Source organism: Cavia porcellus, unplaced genomic scaffold (assembly GCF_034190915.1).
Source record: "Cavia porcellus strain 051 isolate PalLab524CR breed Dunkin Hartley unplaced genomic scaffold, mCavPor4.1 scaffold_1, whole genome shotgun sequence".
NCBI lineage: Eukaryota > Metazoa > Chordata > Mammalia > Rodentia > Caviidae > Cavia > Cavia porcellus.
This window is the reverse complement of record NW_026947484.1, coordinates 239701011-239727962: the sequence shown is the minus strand read 5'-3', so window position 1 is coordinate 239727962 and position 26952 is coordinate 239701011. Positions and strand designations below refer to the sequence as shown.

Sequence of the window (26952 nt, the reverse complement as noted above, 5' to 3'; positions counted from 1 at the left end):
TTTGGTTTTGTTTTGTTTTTCTCTAAAGTTTTCTTGTTTCTTTTTTCCTCATTGCACCTTCTTATTTTTTATGAGTGTGAACATGGTTTCTAGTTTTTTGATGACGTTGTTCTGTTCTGATTTCTCCCTTCTATCTTCTGCACCAATTTCCCAAAGGTGGCAGGTCCTCCTGTGTCCTCCAGCCTGGCTTCTAATCTCTCCCTTTCTTCTCTTTCTGTATTTTCCATGCTAAATGCTTTTACATTTTCTCCTCTGAGGGGGTAAAACAACCACACTGAGGGCTTACTGCATACAATTTTTGGCCCATTTTATATTTTTGTCATATAACCACAAATCTAATTCAGACAGTAAAGGCGGTACATTAATGGTTACCTTGGTTTGTCATCTTTTAGGCTGTGTTTGATGCTGCTGTTATTGCTGATTACACCACTTTAGTTAATGTGACATAACTGTTCTAACCAATTGTTCTTCCTGCTATACCAAAATTTAGACTGCCTAAAGGTCCTAAAAAATATCATAGGCCAGTAGAAAAGAACCAGGGTTGGGCCAAGTAGAGAGGAATTTCTCATCCTCAATAAACTGAAGTACAATCTCACAACAGACTCAAAACTCAAAATCCAGCTACATCTGGAACATACCTCTGAACAGTAATCATTTCCTAAAGGACCATGCCACCTTTAGGAATAAAGCTTCTTGCCATAAGCAATTTACAAGCATCAATCCAGGAACTAAACTCTCTCTCTCTCTCTCTCTCTCTCACTCTCTCTCTCTCTCTCTCTCTCTCACACACACACACACACACACACACACACACCACAAAGTAAGACAAATAAGATGCAACCCAAATCCAGCTCACCAAGGGCAATGAGGTCAAAAGCCACACACCTGGACACTCTGAAGTGGTAACAATAAATGAGGCTCTAGGAAAACAATCAAATCAGAAACAATTTCTCAGATAACTACAGAGATGGTAACTACAACAAAAGACATGCTTAAGGACTCTAAACCAGATACAGATTAAAAAAAAAAATAAAAAAGAGAAAGAAGCTTAGGAAGACGACAGAAGCCATGAATGCCCAACATAGGAAAGAAATGCAATCCATAAAATGGATTCAAACAGACATCTAGGAGATTATAAACTGCATTGAAAGCATATACAGAAGAATGAGTCAAAGTGAGAACAGAATCTCAGATACAGAAGCAGGGTTATGGGTATCAATCATGAAAAGTAAGATTTCTTAAAAACAGTAAGGGACATGAGAAATGAATCTAGTAGCTGCGAGGTGATGCAAAGAAGAATAACATATGACTGATTGGAGTCAATGAAAAAAGCAGGAGATAGTGCACATGACATAAAAACTTGTTCAGAGATGTCATGGCAGAAAACTTCCCTCGCAAGCAAAAAGAATTTGACACACAGATATGTGATGCATATAGAACTCCAACTGGCTATGATCAAAGAAAAATCTATAGCAAGGTCTATCATAAATTAAGATTCCAGAAATCCAACACAAGAACAGAATATTAAAAGCTGTTAGAGAAAAGAAACAAATCCCCTATAAAGGAAAACACATTAGAATCACAGCTGACTTCTTAGCACAAACCCTCAAGTAAAGAAGAGCTTGGAGTGAAATATTTTGAGCCCTAGAAAAAAACAACTTCTGGCCCAGATGGAAGTACCCTGCAAAAAACTATCTTTGAAAATTGATAGGAGGTGGGGCTGGGGTTTAGCTCAGCGGCATAAGCGCCTGCCTTGCAAGTGTGTGGTCGTGAGTTTGATCCCCTGTACCGATAAAAAAAAAAACATTGATGGAGAAATAGATACTTCCATGACAGAGAATATCTGAGGAGATTCATGAACACCAAACTAGAACACCAAAATGTTTTGAAGGATACTTTAAAAAGAGAAAGCGAGGGTTCAACTCCATCAATGCCTACAAAATGAACTCACCAGGCAAAAGCAAACAAATGAAAGGAAAAAAGGAACAACAGGAAAATAACGTGACAAAGAGAAGTCAACACGTATCAGTGATAACCATCAGTGTTCATGGTCTCAAGGCACCAATCAAAAGAAACAGACTATCGGAATGGATCAAGAAGCAAGAGCCAACAATGTGCTGCATACAAGAAACTCAATTTAAAATAAATTCATAGACTGAAAGCTAAAGAATGGAAAACAATACTCCATGCAACAGGAACCTGGAAAAAAAGCAAGTGCATCTATTCTATTTGCAGAAAGAATGAATTTCAAGCCAAGATTGATTAACAGAGATAAAGAAGGTCACCATGTCCTTGTAAGGGGAACCATCAAAGAGGAAGCAATAACAGTTATAAATATATATGCACCAAATACCAGTGCACTCAAGTATAAAACAAATATGATGAGCAGTCCTGAAAAAAATCAAATATAATTTTAATGGGGGACCACAATACTCCACTGTCACAAGTAGATTACACACAAAAAAATCAACAATGAAATATTAGAACTGAACCAAACTTTAAAACAAATGAACTTAATAGATATTTTTACAAGTTTTCTACCCCACAACATCAGAATACACATTCTTCTCAGTTACATATGAGATATTGTCCAAAGTAGGCCGCACACTAGCTCATAGAACATGCTTAAATAAATGCAAAAGAACTGAAATTATTATCCCATGCGTATTACTAGAGAGTGAAACTGGAAATCAATGGCAAAAGAAACTATAATAAATTCATAAACACATGGAAATTAAACATTCTTGAACAACCAATGGGTCAAAGATGAAATTAAGGAAGAAATTAGTTTCTACAATTAAACAATAATGGCAGTTCGACAGATCAGAGCTTATAGGACACAATAAAAGCAGTCCTGTGAGTGAAATTTATAGTGGCAAATACCCAAAACAGAGTGAGTTTAAATAAACACTTAATATTGAACCTCAAATTTCTAGAAAAAGAAGAGTGAGTCAAATTCAAAGCTCATAACAGGGAGGAAATTACTAAGATCAGAGCAAAAATCAATGTAATGGAAAATAAGAAAACAACACAAAGAATCAATGAATCAAAAAGTTGGTTTTTTGAAAGATGAAATCGAATCGACAAATCCTTAACTAACCTTTTCAACAAAAGAAAGAAAGAAACTCAGATCCATGTCATTAGGAATGAAAAGGGGGAAATCACAACAGATCTTGTAGAAATCTAGATCATCTATGCTTACTTTGAGAACTTATACTCTGAATAAAATGAAAAATGCAGAAGAAATAAGCAGATTCCTAGATACATATGAACTGAACCAAAGCTGAACCAAGAAGATATAAGAATTCTAAATAAATCAGTATCAATGGAATTGAAGATGTAATTAAAAATCAATCAACAAAAAATTCAGGCCAACTGATTCACTGCTGAATTATACAAGAAATTTAGAGAAGTGCTAATACTACTTCTCAAATTCTTTAATGAAATTGAAAAGGAAGCAATACTTCCAAATTCGTCTTTAGAAGCAAGCATTAACCTGATATCAAAACCAGAGAAGGACCCAACTAAGACAGAAAACTACAAGCCAATATCCCTAATAAACAGATGCAAAAATCCTCAATAAGATATTGACAAACAGAATGCAGCAAATCATTAAGAAGACTATACATAATGACTACGTAGGATTCATCCCAGGGATGCAGAGATGGTTCAACAAATGTTAATCAATAAATGCAATATACCCTATTAGCAGAACCAAGGATAAAAACCATACCATTATCTCAACAGGAGCAGAAAAAACATTTGACATAATCTAACACCTATTTGCAATAAAAATCCTACAGAAAATTTGAATAGACAAGTCTTTATCTAAATTTGATAAAAGCCACCTATGACAAACCAACAGCTAACATCATATTAGATGGATGAAAACTGACAATTTTCACTCTAAAATTAGGAACACGACAAGCATGTCCACTGTCACTACTCTTATTGGATATAGTTCTGAAAACAATAGCCAGAGCAATTAGGCAAGAGAAAGAAATAAAAGGAGTAAGGACATCAAAGGAAGAAGTTAATCATTTGTGATCGTCTACATGGAAGACCCTAGAAACTCCCCTGGAGGACTTCCAGATTTAACAACCAAATTCAGTACCATAGATGGATACAAAGTCAACACTGAAAAAATCAATACTCTTCCTATACATGAATAACAAATTCACTGAGAGGGAAATTAGGGAAACAATGCCTTTCATAGTAGCATCCAAAACCTCAATCTAATGAGGAAAGTAAAAGACCTCTACACTGAAAACTACAGTACTCTGAAAAAGGAGATAGAAGAGGCTCTCAGGAAATGGAAAGACACCTCATGCTCTTGGATAGGAAGAACCGACAGTGAAAATGGCTATATTCCCAAAATTGTTACACAGATTTAATGCAATCCTGATTAAAATTCCAACATGTCTCACGGAATTAGAGAAAACAATCCTAAAATTCATTTGGAACCAGAAGAGACCTAGAATAGCAAAGGCATTTCTGTGCAATAAACGCAAGGCAGGGGGCATCACAATCTCTGACTTGAAATTATATGACAAAACTGCTGTGTTAAAAACATCATTGTGGGCCAGGGATTTAGTTCAGCGGCATAAGCACCTGCCTTGCAAGCATGTGGTTGTGAGTTTGATCCCTGGTTCCAATAAATAAATAAATAAAATTAAAATATCATCATAAAAAAAAATTGACCGAAGGATCAATGGAACAGATTAGAAGAGGCAGAAACAAATCTACACACATTTATCCACCTTATCTTTGACAAAGGACCCAAACAATGGAAGAAAATCTCTTCAATAAATGGGGGGAAAAGTAGCTTTTCCACACGCTGAAGATTAAAACTAGACTCATATCTTTCACCATGTGCTAAACTAAAATCAAAGTGGATCAAAGATCTAAATATTAAAAAAGAAACATTAAATCTGCTGGAAGATAGATTATGTAGCACTCTGGAAGATACTGGTGTAGACAAATACTTTATGAACAAAAACCTGGTCACACAGGAAATATTACAAAGAATCAACAACTGGGATCTCACTGTATTAATAAGCTTTTGCACAGCCAGAGAAACCACCAACAAAGGGAAGAGACAACCTACAGTGTGGGGAAATATTTTGCCAGCTGTTCCTCAGACAAAGGACTACTATCCATAATATGTGAAGAACTCAAAAAAATTTAAAAATTCCCCAAATTTAAAGACCCAATTCAAAAACTCCCCAAATTTAAAGACCCAATTCTAAAATGAGCATCTCAAATAAACAGGCATTTCTAGGAAGTAGAAACAGCAAATAAATACGTGAAAAGATGTTCAATATCACTGGTCATTCGAGAGATGCAAATTAAAAGAACACTGAGATTCCACCTCACCTCAAAGAATAGCTACTATCAAGAAATCAACCAATAACAAATGCTGAAGGGGTTGCAGGAAAAAAGGAACACTTTTTCACTGTTGGAGAGAGTGTAGATGTTGAAACCACTGTGGAAATTGGTGTGGAGAGTCCTCAAAAAACTAGGACTACAGGATCGATTTGATCTAGGTATTCCCCTTCTGATTATCTTTCCCATACCACAGTGACATACACATCCATGTTTACAGCGACTCAGTTCTAACAGCCAAATCTAACAGCCAATCTTGGAAAGAGCCCAAATGCCCATCAACTGAGGAATGGATAAAGATGTGGTTTGGTTTTTTTTACACAGTGCGGTCTATTCTGCCATAAAGAAGAATAAGCTTGACACATTTCTAGCGAAATGGATGCAAATTGAGGCCATTCTCTTAAGTGGAATAAATCAGACACAGATATGTAAATACTACATGGCTTTCTGTTATGAGAAACCAAATGTGTAAATAAGGATCAAAATACGTATTGTGAAATAGGAAGAAAATGTTCAAATGGGGAAGGGAAGAAGGGAGGGGAAAGGAAGGGAAAAGAAAAAAATGATGAGAAAAGAACAAAAAACAGAAACAAAGCTTTTGTAAATAAGGAAGAAAGAGAAAAGGGGTCGAAGAGAGGGTAAGAGAATGGGGAAAAAAAAGGTATCAAGTTATATCACATCCAGATACAAATTCCCTATAATAAATGTGAGCATTCTGTATACCCAAAATATACTAATAAACTTAATAAAAATTGTTAAAATTTTAATACAGTTCTAAATATAAGGAAACCTTAAAAAGCCAATTATAAAATAATATGTTATATTCCAATTGCAGCCCCCATATAATCACATATGTCACATAACATAAATGCACACACAGAGATCAAAAGCACATAAATTTTAAAGGTTCCTGATATCAATGGAATGAGTAATCATAAAATCAGAAAGGCTAAGAGTATCTGTGTAAAAGTCTTCTGATCCAAACTTTTGTACTTACCAGGAATGACGCAAATAAGCAACTTAGGTCTACTGCCATTTGGATCGTTAATGAGGTCAGTCCAGGGCCCACACTTTATAACCTGTGTTTCAACTCCACCACACAGCAAGAATTCCTCACGGACAGGAATGTCTTCCTCAGTGTTTGAATCCATTTCTAAATAAATGGAGAAAAGCAATATGAACAGTCATTAAATGGGGGTCTTGAACCGGCCTGCACAGGTCTCACCACTGCCTACCAAGCTTGGCAGACTCTGGAGTTCTGGGCCTGCCAGCGCCATCCATTTGAGAGGCTGGGCAGCCTGGGGTGAGTGTCCTTGCACCATCCCCAGAGACCAGTTAGTTTGGGATCCACGTTCCTCAGCCCTGACCAGGAACTTCGTAGCTTCCTGTTGCACTGGACCAGCTCGGCAGGTCTTGAGCTGGCCTGCCCCATCCCCAGTGACCCTCTCTCAATCCGGGAACTGGGCGGCGAGAGTCCCAGGAGCTGAGAGCATAGGAGAGGATTTCCAACAGGCCCTGGGAAAGCTTTGGAATAACACTTGAAACACAAAATGACAGAATGAAACACCAAATTACAATCTCAAACCTCTAGCCCTTCCAAAGAAACCTTAAGAGGTATGTACATAGAAGAAAACACATGCCATACACCTGAAATATTGGTCATAACAGCAACTGAAATAAAGAAGCAACCCCGGAAAGCTTTACAGGAATTTAAACTATAAATAATCTCCCAGGTAAAAGAAAAAATGATAAAAGAAATGAAAGAGATGCTGACCATGCCTAAAGAAGACACACTTAAAAATTGGAGGAACTAAACAAAAATATTGAATCCCTGGATGAGCAATGTAAGAAACAAACAGAATAAATAAAGTAGATGCAAAGAGATACATAGGAAATCAAAAATTCCATTGAAAGTTGTAAAAACCACCTCAGTGAAAGTGAAGATAGAAGTTCAGACCTCGAAGACAAGATTGCCACTAGTGAAGAGGAAAGGAAAGATCTTTTAAAAATGCTAAGGAATCAGGAAATAACAATTCAACAGCTGCAAGATGATGGAAAGAAAAACAACATAAGATTGACAGGGATAAATGAAAAAGAAGGGGACAACATAAAGGATGTCAAGAAGATATTTAGAGAATAGCTGAAAATTTCCCAAATCTGAGATTGCAAACTGATATCAAGATCAGTGAAGCACATAGGACTCCAAATAGCCATAACCAAAATAAAACTACACCCAGACATATAATAATCATCATCCCAGAAATCCAACATAAGAATAGAATATTAAAAGCTGTCAGAGAGAAAAAGACAGATCACCTATAAAGGAAAACCTATCAGAATCACAGCAGACTTCTCAAAACAAACAATGAAGTCAAGAAGAGCATGGAGTGAAGTATTTCAGAGCCTAAGGGAAAATGATTTCCAACCTAGACTGATGTACCCTGAAAAACTGTCCTTCAAAATGGATGGAGAAATAAGATACTTCCATGACAAAGGACAGCTGAAGAACTTCATGATCACCAAGCCAACCAGGCAAAGAACACTGAAAGACAGTTTAGATACACTTAGGAAAAAACGACTCAGCAAAGCAGACAACTAAACAGAACAGAAAAATAAAAGATGCAACAGCAGAAAGATAACATGTTAACAATAAACCAACATATAACAGTTATAACCATTAATGTAAATAGTCTCAATGTACCAATTAAAAGAAACAGACTGGCAGAATGGATCAAGAAACAAAATCCAACCATACACTGTCTAGAAGAAACCCATCTAACCCAAAAGGATACTCACAGACTAAAAGTCAAAGGATGGAAAATAATATTTCATGCAACAGGAATCCAAAAAAAAAGTGGGGGTAGTGATTCTGTTTGCAGACAATGTAAACTTCAAGCTAGTAATGATCAGAAGAGATAAAGAAGGTCATTACATTCTGGTTAGGGGAAAACTTCAAAAGGAAGACATAACAATCTTACATAAATATGCACCAAATTATAGAGCACCTAGTTATATAAAACAAGTATTAACAGAAATGAAAAACCAAATAAGCAGTAAAACAATTATAAAGGAGACCTTAACACATCATTGACACCAAGGGACAGAACAACCAGACAGAAAATCAGCAAAGAAATAACAGAACTGAATCACACTTGTGAACAAATGGACTTGATAGACATATGCGGAGTATTCCATCCAACAACATCAGAATACACATTCTTCTCAGTAGTACATGGGTCATGCTCTAAAATAGACCAAATATTAGCTCACAGAACATATTTAAATAAATGCAAAAGAGTTGAAATTATCCCTTGCATGTTATTGGATCATAGCGCGATGAAATTAGAAATTAATGATAAAAGATACTGCAAAAATCCCACAAACACATGGAAACTGAATAACACACTCTTGAGTAATCAGTGGGTCACAGGAGAAATTAAAGAAGAAATTAAACACTACCTACAAGCAAACAAAAATACAAATACAACTTATTGGAATCTGTGGGATGCAATGAAAGCTGTCCTCAGAGGAAAATTTATTGTACTGAGTTCCCATATCAGGAAAACAGAATGAATACAAATAAACAATCTGATGTTACACCTCAAACATCTAGAAAAAGAAGAGTAAGTCAAGCCCAGAGCCAAAAGAAGAGAGGAAATTATAAAAATCAAAGCAGAAATTAATGCAATACAGATTAAGAAAACAATCCAAAGAATCAAGGAATCAAAGAGTTGGTCCTTTGAAAGAATAAATAAAATTGATAAGCCCCTAGACAACCTTATTTTAAAAAGGGAAGAAAAAGCTCAAATTTGTGCAATAAGGAATGAAAAAGGCAAAATCACTACAGACTCTGTAGAAATACAGAAGATCATCAACACCTATTTGAAAACCTCTACTCTCATAGGTTTGATAACACAGAAGAAATAGACAGATTCCTAGACACATATGAAGCACCAAAGCTAGGTCAAGAAGATGTAAAACTGCTGAATAACCCAATCTCTATTAATGAAATTGAAAATGTAATTAAGTCCTTACCTGCAAAGAAGAGCCAAGGCCCAGACAGATTCACTGCAGAATTCTACAAGAAGTACAAAGAAGACTTAATGCTGACACTCTTCAAACTCTTCAATGAAATTGAAAGGGAAGCAATCCTTCCTAAGTCATTTCTGGAAGCAAATATCACTCTAGTACCAAAACCGGAGAAAGACTCAACTAAAAAAGAGAACTACAGACCAATCTCCCTAATGAACAGAGATGCAAAAAACCTCAATAAAATATTGGCAAATAGAATGCAGCAAATCATCAAGAAGATTATACACCATGACCAAGTAGGATTCACTCCAGATATGCAGGGATGGTTCAACATACGTAAATCTATTCTGCTTTTTTTCTTTTTCTCTTTAAATAAAATTTAGGAGGGAGGAGCAAAGATGGCAGATAGATAACAACTGGCTACAGAGGCTCCCTGAGATAGTCAACTTAGAATCCAACATAGTACAGACTGGGGAGCCCCAAACAGAGGGAGATGAATTCTCTCATCCCAAGAAGAAATTAAAGTGAGAAGAACCAACAAAACATACAGTCCCATGCTATTATTGGAACAGCTAAAGGTTCAGTGTTCCAGCCACTGCAGGCAACTTGCCAACCATTTGAGGTCTCGCCACAACTTGCTGAGCCATCTGAGGTCCTGCCACTTCGACTCACTGGAGGCGCAGTTACATTGAGTTGAGGGTCGGCAAGCCAAATGGAGAGCTGAGTTGCCAGGGTGCTTACATCAACCTGTGGTGAGTGACGAGAGTGGAGCCATTCCAGAATTGGCGGGGCTCTGGGGGACATTCTGGGACCGAGCAGGACTGGCAAGTACAAGGGGCAGCAGTGACTTCAGTCAATTGTTCCCTTTCCAAATGGGGATGGTGGAGTGAGCTAGGCCTGGGTCACGTGACCTAGCTGAGACCCAATAGGTTATCCAAAATCAAGTCCCTACAGCAGTGGTGCACACTAACCACACTAACCCAGTGAAACCTCAGAAGTTTGACTGATCTGGGGAAGAGGGGGCGCATAGTAATACAGCGCAGGCCACAGCAGCTTGACTGATCCAGAAGTGAGAGGACAGCATACACTGTCCCTGTCTGCAACTCACTAGCACACAGCAGTGGGAAGGCTCATCTAGCCAGCGTGCTTCAAAAGAATTGTAACCAACAAAGAAACTGAGGCCTCTTGGAAGAAACAAAGAAGATGGGAAGAGGAAGCAACAAGAAAAGGTCCCCAGGTCCCAACCCTGAGACCATTGACCCAGGACAGGTAAATACAAAGGAGAATGAAAACCGCAAACATGTAGTATCAGATACAGCGCCAGTGGACATAAAGAGATATATTCGGGACCACATAGATGAGTTCAAAAGTGAAATATTTAGCCAAGTAAGGCAAGATATAAGAATATTAATAAAAGAGATACTAAGCACCTCTCAAACAGATACAGATGGAAGGGAGGAACTCAAACAAAGGAGAGAACCATTTGATGAATAACATAAAAAAATAGAATATATGAAGCAGATTCAAAGAGATCACCAGGAAATTAAAAACTCTATGGAAAGATGGCAAATCAGCTTGAAAGAAACTAAGGATAGATTATCCAAACTGGAGGACAATTTTGCAATGTGGAGTATGAAAGGGAAAACTTTTAAAAAATAACAAGGAAACAAGCAGTAACAATACAAAGGCTAGAAGACAACAAAAGGATCTATAACTTGAGAATAAAGAATGTGAATGAAGAAGCTAGGGGTACAAACAAAGGCTATTTACAGAAATAATTAAGGAAAACTTCCCAAACATAGGAAAAGGAAATGATATTCTGATATATGAGGCATACAGAACTCCAGCCACCTACAACCAAAACAGAACTACACCCAGGCATATAATAATCAAGATCCCAGAAATTCAATATAAGAACAGAATATTAAAAGCTGTTAGAGACAAGAAACAGATCACCTATAAAGGAAGGCCCATCAGAATAACGGTAGACTTCTCAACACAAACCATTAAGAGCCTGGAGTGAAATATTCCAAGCCCTGAAAGAAAATAACCTCCATCCCAGACTGATATACCTGATAAACTGTCTCTAGAAATTAATGGTGGAACAAGATCTTCCAAGACAAAATTCACAACCACCAATCCGACTCTACAGAGAATACTGCAGGGCATTCTAGAGAGAGAGAAATGTACTAGGATTCCAGGAACAGTGGAACAGAGAGGCCTCAATGAATGGAGCTGAAAACAGAATGAAGAAGATAAAGCAGACAACTGATGGGGAAAAAACGAGCATAACAGAAATGAGGCAGAGAAGATTTTATTCAAAATTGATATGACTGATAGCATCAAGTCTGAGCGTATAGGCAACTACACTGAAGATGACAAGACCCTATGATACACATTCTGATTTGATAACTGCCGGTTTTCCAAGTTCTATACTAACTATGCACAATGTTATGTTTTTATTAATACTGTTATATACTAATATATTCAATTATACTATGTCTGATGATATAGCCAATTCTACTGGAGATAACGAGACAACACAGTAACCATGGTAGAATTCTTTGTACAACAGTCTTATATGTTTTTTTCGTTTCATGTGTTTACAGGAATATGTTTTGTTTTGTCTTGTTTTGTTTTGCTTCTCCCTGTAATATAGAAAGGATAGAAATACATGTTAAGACTCATGCATGTGTAGAATCTATAAACAGTTTATGAGAACTGATCTTAAGACACATAATGTAATGAAGATACTTTGAAGAAAAAGAGACACTAAAATACCCAGTGCTGATTCTGGAATGTCGTAATGTGAAACCCAGCAATAGTATTATTCTTTGTTCAGAGTGATATTAGCCTGCTTGGGTTTATTCAATCTCAACATGATTGAAGATATGGATAACTGCATGTATGTTTAAGTGTATAGGATTGACAACCATGTTACTAAGTTTTTGTTGGATAGTTGAACAGAACTGTTTGCAGTCTCGCTGTCTGAATTCCCACTTTACATATTCCATTTTTGTATCTTGAACAACTATTTGTAAAACGATAATATGTAAACATCAACTAGTGATTTTTTGCTGTTTATTTTTTTCTCTGAACATATGTATTATTTTTACCTATTTTCTGTTTTGTTTAGTCTTTCTTTAAATATAAAAAATAAATAAAATTTTAAATAAAAACTAATATTGAAAAATAAAAAAGGTAAATTTCAAAATATCTAGAAGGGAATGCCACAGGCCATAGGAGATATAGGACTATTCAACTGTTCTGGATTATAGTATTAAAAGACCAGACAAATCAGAAGCATATTTACTTAGAAACAGAATCACATATCATATCTTTGCAAAACAAAAGAACATAGAGGAGTTTGAATCAAAATCAGATTGCCTTTTCCACAGTTCCCCTCTCCAGGCTGGCTGATCTGATAATGTTCATTGTCTTGTTTACATCTCTCATTGTTGGGACACCTACAGCTTAAAGAGGACAGGTTTGTTTTGGGTCACGTTTCACAAGTTTTAGTCCTTGCACAATCAGTACATATTGGTAGGTCCAAGGCAGAGCAAAGGTGCTCACCTCATGGTGGTCAGGAAACTGAGACTCAAGGGGTGAATGAGAAGGGAGATGAATCCTTCCAGGTCACACATCCAGTGATGTGCCTGATACCACCAGACACCACCTAATGTGAAGCCAGCTATAATGCACCCATAATCCAACCACCTTCCCAAAGCCCCCTCTGTGCACGGAAGGCTTTCAAGGGACATGTAGATATAAGCCATAACATTCTGCCCACCCATATGCATCTCTTTATACAAAATACATTTAGTCCATGCCTAAGATCCAAAGTCTTTATAGTTTTGGCACTGCTAAAAAGTCCAAGCCTGAAGTCTCCTCTGAGACTCAAAGCAAACTCTAAAAATCAAAAAGTTAAGTAACATAGAACTGCAGAGGATAAACCTTTCCATTCCAAAAGGGAGAAACAGGGGAATATAAGTGAATGAGACCAAAGCAAGACTGAACTTTACACCCTGTAACTCTATGTTAATGCCTGGGGCACACAGGCAGTGGTGAAATATGGGTTCCAAATGTCTTGAGGAGCTCTGGCCCTACAGCACTGCTGGTTGCACCCCATACGGTTTCTCTCGGGGAAGCTCCTCTCACTACCTGCAACTCTGCATGTTCCTGGCTTCTCCAACTTTCCTTGATCTCCAGTGCGTTTTTGGCTTCAATCTCACAGCTTCACATATTGCCTTCAAGGGGCACATTGCCTGGCCTCCCAAGCCTGCTGAAATAGGGGTAGAAGTCTCTCTGACCCATAACTCCTGCATTCGGCATGCCTATAAAGCCAGCACTATGTGGATAATGCCAAAGTCTGCCACCAGCTTAAGCAGTAGCCAGGCTCCTTTGAGTGGTGGCTGCAGAAGTAATTGAGTATCTGGATAGCTAAGCACTATGAAGTGAATCCTGGGAACGAATTCCCTAGGCAACCTGTCTTCAACAGAGTGCCCTAGGGCTGTCTTCTTAAAGCACAGTGTTTCACTTTTACAATTTTACGTCTGCAAAAGGTGGAGCCTTGCTGGTTCTTGTGATGTCCTCAAGCTGTTATTTCCTATAGTCCTGATCCAAAGTACTTGGCTTATTTCTAATGTTAATCTTTTCAGAAACCAAACTCTCCTCTGACTCCAACTTTGCAGTCCCCAACTTTACCAGATATTCCTTTCTGGCCTAACATAAACTTTTTGAATCATTCAGCTCTGTAATCTACTTTTGATTTTTAGGATAAACCTGGCTCAACAATATCTATGCAGTCTGAATATTGAGCTGCTTTGAAATCCTGTCTGCCAAATTAATTAGTCTGCCACCCTTAGTCTTCCACAAAGTCTCAGGACACAAGCAAAATGCAGACAATTTTTCTGCTGGAGCGTAACGTACATGGCCTGGAGAATAACCACCACTGGAGTCCTTATTTGCAACTGACACCTCCTGCGTCTGCATTTCTGATGACATTCTGGTCTTTTGAGCTCTGGCCAATGTCTTCCATTAAGCTCAGTGTACAGCATTCTAGAGCTTCTCCAGCTAGCATCACCTTTCCAAATTGTCCCTGCGAACTGGTTCCAAAAGCTTTGAACCACATGGTCAGGTAGCAATCACCGCAATGACAACACTTCTCTGATACTCAAATCTACCTTAGTCATTTTTTCCTTGATGCTGGGACGAAATACCCAACACGAGTGACTTCAAGGAAGACAGGTTTACTTTAGTTTATGTTTTGTAAGTTTCAGACTTGCAGGGTTGGCAGCATGATGCAAGGGTAAACCAAAGCTGCTCATTTTCTGGTGGCCAGGAAGTGGGGAGAGTGAATAAGACCCGGGAAGGAATCTATACTCCCAGATCACACTGCCGTGGAAATGCATCAGCTGATCGCTTGCCACCTAACAGCCAATCAGCTGTGACATCCCCTTCATCTAAATCACCTTCCTTTAAAAGCTCCACCTCTGAATGCATGAGGCTTTTGAAGGGTCATCTGAATATAAACCATAATAAACATGAAAAAACTTCATTTCCCTGTGGTAGAATTCTCTTAGACTCTGTGTCTCGCCACGGAGACCGGTTTTATCTTGACCTTTTACTTGGTAAAGGCTGGTGAAAAAGTTGGAAGTTGCGTTGTGTTCTTGAATTCTCCCCAGGAGAGGCGGACAGTGAACTTGTTTATAGTCTCCACTTCTACTAATCCTCTGTGCCCCAAATTCTATAAGGATATTCTTATATATTATTTTAAAGTACTACATTACTAAATTTTGGAGTAGGCAGATAGAGGAAAAAATGGAACAGAAGGTCGCAACATGAACAATTTCCTGAGTAATCTAGGATGTACAAAAATTTACATAAATACTTACATATTACCCAAATTACTTACATAATTTCTTTCTCATCAACCTGGTCCTCTTTTTCTGAGTGCCTTCATGCTTTTTTTTTTTTTTTTTTTTTGCTACGGGGATCAAATTCACGACCATGCACTTACAAGGCAGGCGCTTATGCCACTGAGCTAAATCCCCAGCCCACATGCTCTTTTACTCATAATTTTGCTTGTATTTCCTCAACCTTTCTCTCATGTTATCAGTTATCAACCAATTGCCTCCCTGATTCACATTTTTCTCTCACTGCCTGCATTGTTTCAGAGCATGAATCTGGGTTTTTAACACATTTTTTTCTTGTCAGCAGACATATCACAATGTATTACTATAGTGGGCTGGAAACAGGTCACAGCAGGAAAGTCTTCTCTGAAGATTTCTAGAGAGCTCGCACATCTTTTCTGTTCTGCTGCTCAGGCTATGAAATTTCCATAGCCAAGCAGTTACAGGTAGGAGTGATTTTCCTGCCCGAGTATACTATCAATACCTGGAGCTGTCTTTCATTATCACAACTGGGAGTACCTACAAGCACAGAGTGATTTTTGATCAAGGATGCCTCTCCACATCCTATAGTACACCGAATGTATCCCAACAACAAATAAATATCTAGTCCTAAACGTCAACAATGCCGAGGCTGTAAACACTGCTGTAGTCCTAGGATCCTCCAAGGCACAGCCATCTATCTGCGTGCTTTCTCTCTTCAGCTCTCTACTCGGGCAGCAGAGCACTACAACCAAAGCCCTAGACCAGTGTCTTCTCCCCATTCTCTTCCCTCCGGCTAGCCAGGCACCGGACCTGTGTCCCACACAGTAGCCTGGCACTGCTGTGCTCTAAACCCCAGTGTTCTAGGCTGCAGGCATCGGGAGGCTCCTTTCTCACTTACTGTGGTGCCCTGGTTCCCTTTGCACTCACCGGCGTCTCGAGGCCCTCCCAACACAAACACCAGGGCTGGCACCTGTGGCAGCATCCTGGGTCCCTCTGCACACTTTCACAACAGTCTTAGCTCACCTGTGGCCACAGCAATTGTGTACCAACATAAAGCTTAAGCAACCACACCTTCAAAGAAACTGAGCTCTCAATTCTACCCCTCACTGGGTACTTTCCCTCGGTCCGAGGGTATCTTTCAGAGTTCTCTTTACATAATAATTTTATTGCTTTTCTATTATAGCTCATTCTTTATATTAAACTGACCATTTAAATCACTGTGTAGTGCCTGTCTTCTCCTTTGATCCTGAATGACGTATGTGCTTCATAAATCCTTCCTTGAGCCTATCAGGTAAAGATAAAGCACTTGTTTTTATTTTAAATCAGTAGTGATAAAAGGAGCCTGCTTATTTGCTTCGTGTAAAACAGAAGCAAGTCAAGAAACTTACAGCAAGCACCACCTGTTTCCTTCCAGACTGAAGCTCTTAAGGTAAATGCAGGGTTGAACCCTACCCTGGCCTTTGTGTTGGGTTAGGATACAGTGAAAGGGGAAACTACACCTTGATGTGAACAGTGATAACAGCCTTTGGGAAGCAATCTAGCACCATGGGTCAATATCCATAAAAGGCATTCCCTTTTATTTGATTATTTTGAGGAACTGATTGCAAAAATTTAACATATTTTTGGTAGACTAATGCTATTTATAACATTTGAAAAAACCAAAGAAACTAAATCATCATTAATGGAGGAATGGTTGGATGAATTCTAAAACATTATAGTCACACTAAAAATTATCTAATGACCCCACATAAAGGGCTAATTAAACTGCAGTTCAATGTTATGGTAAAATATTATATTCTACCAACATTTGTGCTCTAAATTGATGAGTTTATCCATTTGCTTCCTAACATTTCTAAGATATCACTTCTCTAGTCTCATTTTCTGTTGCCTCTGCATTCTCTGTTTTATTATTTTTACTGTCATTTTAGGGAATTTACGGAGGAAGACCAAAGATATTCTAAACTCCATGCTTAATCCTAAATCCAAAACTGATTTTTCTTAAATAAGAAAATGAAAATATGGAAAATGAAAAATTCTTACTTAAAAAGTAAGAACTACTTTGGGGCTGGGGATTTAGCTCAAGTCCCTAAGCGCCTGCCTGGCAAGCACCAGCTCATAAGTTCGATCCTCAGTACCAGAAAAAGAAAAAAAAGTAAGAACCACTCTTGACTCAAAAATCTATTAACTAACATATCAGCACTTGATGAATTTTTAGTTTTCACTAATAAATGTCACTAAAGCTTCTGGTCTCAAAAACTATCACACAGTGTATTTATAAGGTCTTCAAACATTTATAATACATTAGAAACAATATTAGATGGAACCACATATATGCTATTGATTTAGAATGCTTACTTTGAAGGTATTGGCCATACTGAACACTTTTAAGGGAGGGGAATTCAAAATTATTAAATATATTCAACTCATAAATACTCAACTTCAAGTAAATGACATCTTCAGGGTTTTGATTATCCACAAAAATGAACGCAAATTCAAGTAGGTATGGAAATCAAACACAATCTATAAAAATTTGAAAAAACTAAACACAATTCTAAAATGCCTCAAATAAAATACAACTGAGAAAGCAGGGCACGGTGGCTCACGCCTGTCGTCCCAGCACTCGGGAGGCTGAGCCAGAGGATCACTGTGAGTTCAGGACTTAGCCTAGGTTACAAGATGTGCTCAAGGTCGGCCTGAACTGCACAGCAACACCCTGTCTCAACGAATACAAATAAACAAACAAAATACAAATGAAATACATGCACTTAACATATATATTCCTAAAGCATCCTACGTTTTCTTCTACTGTTACATTTCTGACTCCCATATATCCAAATAAAGGAAGCAAAGGAAAACCTGAGGTGTGAGCATTTACGCTCTTCCTTACCTAAGGAACCAGTGCAATTCCCTTCTGCCACAGCCTGTCCAGCGTCAGTGTGATAAGAACATCATGGTGCAACTATATATTTCAAGAGTGATGGCCTCACCTTTAGCTTCAGCCTATAAGTGACAATGAATGCAATCAGTTTGCTAAATGTCAAGATCTAGGCCAGATAAACAGCAAGTATACATTAATTTGTATAATTCAGGCAAGCCAATTTTCAAAAATACAGGCATTCATCCACATTATTTGTTTTCTAATTTTATGTAATTTTTTCCAGTTAGATCTATACACATCTCGATATTTAAGGCAGAAACTCAGCATCTGGTTAGAATACAGTATATCTAAACAGATTCAAATCTGTAATATTTGTTATTTGTTTATAATGTAAATTTGTATGTACATAAAGTTTTATAATATAGTCAGTCAATGAGAATAAGACTGAACTGATGAATAAAAATGTCTGAAATGGAATTATCTCCACTGTATCTCATTCAGTTTCATGGTCCAAATAATGCCTGTATTTTATTTTGGTTACTAAGTAAGAATCCTGCTTTTCCCATGTAGGAATTGTTTGATGCTAAGTTTTTCAAAAGCTTGTTTTACAATTTTGAGACTTTAATCAAATTATATTAAACTTGAAAAAGTGGTAAAATCGTGTTCTTTAAAAAAATAAAGGATGAACAAAGCTAATAAAAACCTGTATTATTTATCGTGTACATATAAAGAGGATAATTTTGAGGACTGTGTTGTCACATCACAACACAGAACAGAACAACTCTTTTTGTGGTTCTGAGCCTTAGATAACAATTAGCTATTCCTTAGATAACAATTAGCACAAGTATCAGAACTTTTTATAAAATATTTGTCTATCAGACAAGTACAGATTAAAATTTTAATGGCTTGTGGCAGAGATACAATATTTCTAAGTAATACCAAAACACAACACATGCATATACACAAAGAAGTTAACAGAAGCTCTATTTCAAGTTTCCTTTTGAACATGCTAGTTATCTACATATATTAAGTGTTTAGCAAAGAAGTTGCAAATAAGCCTGGAAGTCGTTTTTAAATTAGAGGATTTTTCTTAATTTAAAGGATGAATTAAAATTATGTCTGAATCTGTTTCATCAAGAGCAGATTAGCTTGCTTTCAAATAATCCATTGAGAACAATTAGAAAAACCAGAGAAACTATTTTTTTATACACTCAGCTGTAATGCCAGCATCAAGGAGGATGCGGCAGGAGGACTGCATGTTCAAGCCCAGCCTGAGCAACAATCTGAGACTGTCTCAAAATAAAAATTTGAGAAGGGCTCAGGATTAGCTCCTTGTGAAGGTCCTGGGTCCCATCTCCAGTATGGGGGGTGGGGGGGTCAGCAGCCACTAAAAGAACTAGGTAAGATTCCAAAACAAGTTTACAAAAGAGTAAGTACACAATATGATACAAAAGCAAACAAGTATACAGAATAAAAAATAACTATAAGTAAAAACATGAAGGCAGGAAAACTTGGTCTTAAGATGTACATAGTTTTTAAAAAAGATGAAAATCAAATAACTAAACATCTGGTTTAAGAAATGTGAAAGAGTTAAATGCAAATAAAGAAAATAGAAAAAAATAAAAATTTAAAAATTAATCAGATGAAGCAAGCTTATTTACAGAGATAAACCCCAAAGTTTGTGCTTTGGAAAGACCTATAAATAAGTAGATCTCTGAAAGGTTTCATCAAGAAAAAAACAAGAGGCCAAGTAACCAAAGTAAAAAATGAAAAAAAGAATCTTTCCAGATTCTACAGGCACCAAGAGACAATAAAAGACTAGTATGAACAACCTTATGTCAATACATTTGACATGGCAAAGTTCTAAGAAAAAGATACAAAATGGTAAGACCTATCTCTATTAAATATAGAATTCATAATTGCTGGTGCAGTTGAAATGCGTAAGAAACAATATCAATCCGTTTTGGTTACTTTTCTCTCATTGCTGGGACAAAGTACCCAATGCTCAAAATTAATGAAAGAAACGCTTACTCAGTTCACAGTCTGTGGAGGTTTCAGTCCATAATCAGCGGCTCCAAGACAGGGTGGCATGGAACTGTTATAACTTGTACTTTCCACAGATCACTCCACGCCGTGTTCTTGTCCTGCATGCGTCACCCACCCCCCCCCCCTCTTTTTCTGTTCCTTCTCAGCTGGGCTCATATAGATAAGTTAACCACCAGCCTCGGACCTCCCCCGCTAGGGTGCAGAAACATTCTGCACCTAGCCCTCAGCCCAACGCAGCCAAACACCCCGTTTTCTGAGATCACTGTGCACCAGATGTCCCTTGTAAAACTCCCTGGACTCCCACCCTGTCTTAGAACCTCTATCGTTTTGCGGTTTTTGTCAGTTTTAAAAGCTGTGCCCGCACCATCTCCCCACGCAGAGGCTGTCAGTCTCCACTGCTCCCTGCTTGCTGGTTACCAGCTAAAATAAAGCGCTTCTTTTTCTTCAAAAACATCTTGCCTTGTTCTGAGCAACATTTGGGGGATCTCCTTTCTGGGGTAGAACAGGAACCAGGACAACACTGCAAGTGGCAGAAGACAGCAAAGCAACAGAGCAAAAAGGGAAAAGAGCAAGTGGGTTACAAAGTAAGGCCCCTGGCCCCTGCTGAGTAGTTTAATTTCTGACCTTCTCAAATTGACACAATGAACAACATCCTCCAGGGGAAACAGCTTGTCCTTTATACTCCAGGATGTAGGGCTGCTGCTCACTTAGCTAAATGCTAGACTTGCTTAAATTGACACAATGTTTCAACTATAATAATGCACCCCTTGTCAACTTGGCAACCAGACACATTTCTTTAAATCAGTCTCCAGATATAAAGACATGCTTATTCTTAGCATTTCACAACTTGGAACATTATAACACAGGTTTAACAATCCTTAAGAACCAGCATTAAGTATATCAACATTATATTACATTAGAATCCTAAGGTTTTGTCCCAGCCCCCAAAGACTCATGTGCATTCCTTTAGATAAAAGACATTTATTTAGTCATCTCCAAAAGCTGCCAAACTCCTAACAGTTTCAGCACTGCTGAAAAATCTACGGCCCAATTCTCCCCTGAGATGTAAGTCAAACTCTCAGGCAACTCCCACACAAAAGAAAACAAAGTCAAACACTTCCAACATTAAATGGCGCAAGATAAACATTTTAATTCCAGGTTACAAACAAGAGAATACAAAGGATTGGGACAAAAGCAAGTCCAAAACCCAGCAGGGCAAACTGTAGTTGCATGCCAAGCATCTGAAGCAATCTGTGGCGATTGTGAGCTCCGGAGGGCTCGTGACACTCCACCCCTGCAGCACTTCTGGTGGGTACAGATCCCATGGCTTCTCCCTTGGGCTGGCCTTGCTCCCTCCTTGCAGGTCTCCTTAGATGATCCACATTCCTGGCTTTTCTAAATTTCACTGTGCCTTGGGCTTTATGCTCACAGCTTTACCTACTGGCCTGTCCGGGGCACACTGCTTGGCCTCCTAATGGAGGTGCAAGCTGCCTTAACCTCAGAACTGTTGCATTCTGCATGAGCTTAAAACCAGTGCCACATGGATGATGCTAAGGTCTGCTGACAGCTGGAGCATTGGCTGGGCTTTCTTCTCTTGGCTGTAGGGGTCCAGTGCATGGATTACTGGCCATTCTGAACCTGATTGTGAGGAATGAATTTTTTATGCTGCCACCATTCTAGAATGTGGTGCTCTGTGGCTTTCTCCTCAAAGCAGAGTCTTTCACTTTTGCAGTTTTGAGACTGCAAAGGGTAGAGACTTGCTATTTGTGATACACTCAGGGCATCTTCTATTTTCTCCTGTTTCTTCTCAGCAATCCAGATGTCTTCAGTTCTCCCTATGCAGTCCACAGTCTTAGTGGAGCTTCCATATTGGCCAAACTCACAACATTTTAAATCATTCTGCGGGGCTCTCTGCTCTTGATCGGCAACATAAATCTGGCTAAAAGCCCCCAACAATAGCCATGCCACTGCCTCGACATTTGACTGCCTTGAAATTTCTCCTACCAGATTACCTAGTCCACCACCCTTAAGCTTGGTCTCAAGCAAAGTCTCTAGACACAAACAAAATACAAACTTCTTGCCAAGCCGTAACATACATTATCTGGAGCTGACAACCAATGCAGTCCTCTTTCACAGCTGAAACCTCCAAAGCCTGGTCCATTGGCAGGATTTCTATCGCCTTCTGGTCTTTTGAGCTCTGCTCAGAATCTCCCATACACAACAGCTAACGCATTCCAGCACTACTCTTTCAGGTGACATCTCAACCTTTTCAAACTTTTCCCACAAGCCATTCTCAGAGACTCTTGAACCACATGGTCAGGTACAGTCACAGCAATGACCGCACTTCCCTGGCACCAAATTCCATCTTGGTTACTTTTCTCTCATTGATGGGACAAAATACCCGATATCCAAAATTAAGGAAAGATTTATTTAGCTCAAAGTTTGTGGAGGTTTCAGTCCATAGTCAGCTGGCTCCAAGACAGGGTGGCATGGAACCAGGATAACACTTCAAGCGGCAAAGCAAGAGCAACAGGGGGAGTGGGCGAGCAAGCCTCTTTTTCTCTTGTACTGTAAGCAGACTGTGCCCCTTGGGTGGATACTGCAGTCACACCATCTGCATGCTCTTCTCTTGTACAGCCTGAGGATGTTACAAAGTAAGGCTGATGGGTCCCTGCCAAACCACTTAATTAAACTTCTGAGTGTCTCAAATTGACACAATGAACAAAATCCTAGAGGGGTAAGGGCTGTCCTCCACCCTAGGATGTGGAGTTGCTGAATCTCTTAGTTAAGCTTCTAAACCTCTCAAGTTGACACAATGCTTCAAATATAACACAGTCATACACAGGATTGTCCAAAGAAGGAAAAAGGAGAAACTGTTTCCCAACTCATTGTATGAAGCCAGTGAATCCTTGATCAATGTTTGACAAGTATAAGACAAGAAGATGAACAGAGATTCAAAAACAATTGGGAATATTAGATCAAATCTAACAACATACAAAAAACTTAGTGATATACATATACAATCAAGTCTAGTGATATATAAAAGTATAATACATGACAACCAAATTGTGTATATCCGAAATAAAAATTCAGAACTGAATCAATTTAACTGACCTCATTAATAATGGGCAAAAATTCATATAATCACTTAAGTTGCTACAGAATATGTATTTGGTAAAATCTGACATACATGAAAAAAAAATCCTTAAAAGGAGAAAGAGGGTTTTTTTTATGAACTATATAGTATATAATTTCCCTGTCTGTCTGTCTGTCTGTCTATCTATCTGTTTAAGGGTGAAATGAGGAAATCCCATCTGAATTTGGGGTCAAGATGTAGAAGTCCGCTATCAGAGCTTGTATCTGCATTGCAAATGAGCTATTAAACCAACACATTAAGATACAAAAAAGAAATAAACATATGTGGATTGAAGAAGAAGAAAGGGTCACTACTCACAAATGACATGAATACATACACAGAAAATCCAAAGGGAAAAAAATCTAAAACAATCCACATATACACAACTTGAATTAGTAAGTGAATGCAACATGGTCACTAGCTAAATGGCTAATATATTTAAAAATCAAATATATTTCTACTTGCCAGCAACTGGAAAATGAAAATTTTAAAAAGACACCACTTATGGCAGCACAAAAAATATTAAAAACTTAGCCATAGATCAACAAATGATGATCAGACCTCTACACAGATATCCATGTAATTTACTGGACATTAGAAGAAATTAAATAATGAAAGGACAAATCATACACATGAACTGAAATGCCAATAAATTACAAATCTATTTTAAATTTTGTGAAATTTCCATCAGAACAGTAGAGTAGAAATGACAGGGAAAGACAAGTGAACTTGAAGATACTTATCAATAGAGTTTTACTCATTTTGAATGCTGGAAAACAGATTAGAAGATTGACAGCATCTAAGGGATTTAAAAGATAACAAATGATCTAATATACTTACAATCGAAGTTCCCAAGGAAGAAGAAAAAGTAGCAGGCTTAAAGGAATTTAGAGAAATAATGGCTGCAAATTTTTCAAATTTGGTAAAAGACATATATCTACAGATTCAAGAAGTTGAGAAAATTCCAAGTAGCATCCAAAGAAATACAAAAAATGTCATAGTCAAAATTTGTAAAGCTAAAAGCCCAAGAAATCTTAAAAGCAACTAGGAAGAAATATTGATTACCTCTAACAGAAACAATTTGAGAGTCATTAATTTCTCATTGGAAACTATGGTCAGATACATAATATACAATAGTTACATAGAGAATATGTAACAGTTTTCAGCATTGACGGAGAAGAACTGGCGAGCATTAGTCCCATACTAGACAAAGCCGTCTTTAAAGACCACAGGTGAGGGGAAAAAAAGACATTCTCAGCAGAAAACTAAAATAATTTATCACTAACAGCTTTATCTTTAGAATCTTCTCAAGAGGAAGTTCTTCAACAGAAAGAAAGTGATGAGAAGGCTGAATTGCAATAAACGAGTAACAGTGGAGTGAGTAAAAACAGTGACACATATATTCTCACGTGTTTCTTACATCATATTTGATGACTAAAGTGCTAACAATATCTGATGTAGTGCTCTATGTATAACAGTGTTGTAGTTTTCCAGATACATAGCAGTGACCCCTCATCCATGGTTTTGCTTTCCATAGTTTCAGTTAACCATGGTCAACAAAGGTCTGAAAATATTAACTGGAAATTCCAGACATAAACATAAACCTCGTATCTATATGATATCTATGGTATTTATTTCACATTTGCCCCATTTTGAGTAGCACAATGAAATCTGGTTCTATTTCATTTGATTCTGCCCAGGAAATCACTCTTTTTTTTCCCAGTGAATCCATGGTGTATATGCTACCTACCTGTTAGCCACTTAGTAGCCATCATAGGTATCAGATTGGTATCACAGTGCTTGTGTTAAAGTAACCCTTATTTTACTTAATCATAAGCACACACATAAATAGGAAAAAATATAGTATATGTAACGTTCAGTATTACGGACTTCTGGGGCATTTATAGTAGGAGGTGATGTGAAAAATACTCCTATGGATAAGGGGGACACTAATGTATGTAACAGGAAATATTATAATGATATTTTACAAATGTAAAGGATAAAAGAAGTTAAGTAGAAATGAAGTTTCAGTTGAAGTGGCAAAAGTCAATGCAAGCAGGCTATGGCAACTCATTATGAATACTGTTATACCTATTGCAACTACTTAAAAGTATGCTAAATAATATAATCAAAACCACTTTAAGTCAAATAGAAATATAAAAATATTAATATAACCTACAGGAAGGCAGGACAAGAGAAATAAATGAAAAACAGAGGAAAGAAACAGAAAAGGTGAATGCAAATCCTCACATATCAATTCTAAAAAGACATGATATAAAGAACTAATACAATTAATCAGCAGTATAGTCATCAATACTACATGTCTATTATATCTGGTAATCTAAGCAACCCTTTTGAAGGTAACAATATGCAGTATTATAGCCACTGTTAAATTCCTATCACCTTGTTTTGAAAACCTGTACCATTATTGTTTTGGGTTTGTTGTTGTTGTTTGTCTGTTTTGCTTTTTGTTTTACTTTTCTGTCTTTTTTCTCTTAAATTAAAAAAAAATAAGTGATCAAAATATATCAGTGAAAAGAGATTACCAGAATAGATCAAATAAAAAAGACTAAACTGCATACTACCTACAAGAAACTCACTTCAAACATGATATTGGTGGGCACAAAATAAAAGCATAGAAACGTCATGCTAACACTATTTTTTAAAAGGATGGCTATATTGATACAAGATAAAGTGAACAAAGAAAATTACTTTCAAAGAGGGATGCTTTATAGCAATAAAAGGTTTAGTTACTCCACTAAGATAATACAAAACTATTTTTAAAAAAAGAAAATACATTAACTATATGTGATGATTTGTGTCTTGATGTCCCCTCAAAGTCTTATGTTGTCATGGAGGGCACTTTTCAGAGACAGCTGAATCTAGTTTGTGATTGATTCAAGGTCGAATGCTGGGAATAAGGGCATGAGTGTTACACCTGCTCTAGGGCAAGCAGTCTGCATACAATGTAAGGGACAGAATCAAGTGTCTCTGTTCTCCTCTTATTGCTTTTGATATCTTCTGCCACCTCATGAACTACTGGCCCTTCGCCACACCACCCTGCCTTGGACCCAGCCAACAGTGGGCTGAGACCTCTACAGACTGTGAGCTAAATAAACCTTTCCTCCTTTAACTTTGGGTGCTTTGTCTCAGCATGAGAGAAAAGTAACTAAGACAATGTAGATGCATCAAATAACAAGATTCAAAATACATGAAACTAACCTGAAAAAGTTCAAAGGAGAAAGAAACATCAACAATTGCAGTTGGAACTCTTGGCAACAAGAACTACTAGACATATAATCAAAAACTATGAAAGAGGAGAATACTATCAGCTAACAGGATATAACAGGCAAAGCACACAGCGCCCAACAGAAGTGGAACATGGGTGTTTTTCAAGCTTGCATGAACACTTGCTAACCTACATCACGTTTCCAGGCAAAGAGCAAATAAATTAAGAATTAGAATCACACAGCTCAATGTGTTCTTAGCACTGTGGAACAAAAACAGAAACCAGTAACAAAAACAAATTCCAAAGAACACATTCCTGCACATTTCCTAGGCCAAAAGGGGACGTTTCAGAG

General features: G+C 37.7%; 1 protein-coding gene across 11 annotated transcripts in view; it reads right to left on the bottom strand.

Moving 5' to 3' along the window:
• Window positions 1–26952, bottom strand: part of Ldah (lipid droplet associated hydrolase) — a 133927-nt gene that overhangs the window by 98298 nt on the left and 8677 nt on the right. For 6 of the 11 annotated variants that reach the window (XM_063231962.1, XM_063232000.1, XM_063232004.1 and 3 more), the window contains 2 exons: window positions 18199–18311; window positions 6383–6538 (listed from right to left, as the gene is read on the bottom strand). In XM_063231962.1, coding sequence (XP_063088032.1) covers window positions 6383–6536 — 154 coding nt within the window. In that variant the 5' untranslated portion in view covers window positions 6537–6538; window positions 18199–18311. Of the gene's footprint in view, window positions 1–6382; window positions 6539–18198; window positions 18312–20220; window positions 20318–26952 lie in introns of those variants that run through there. The other 5 variants (XM_063231995.1, XM_013155978.3, XM_063231985.1 and 2 more) reach the window with 2 other exon arrangements.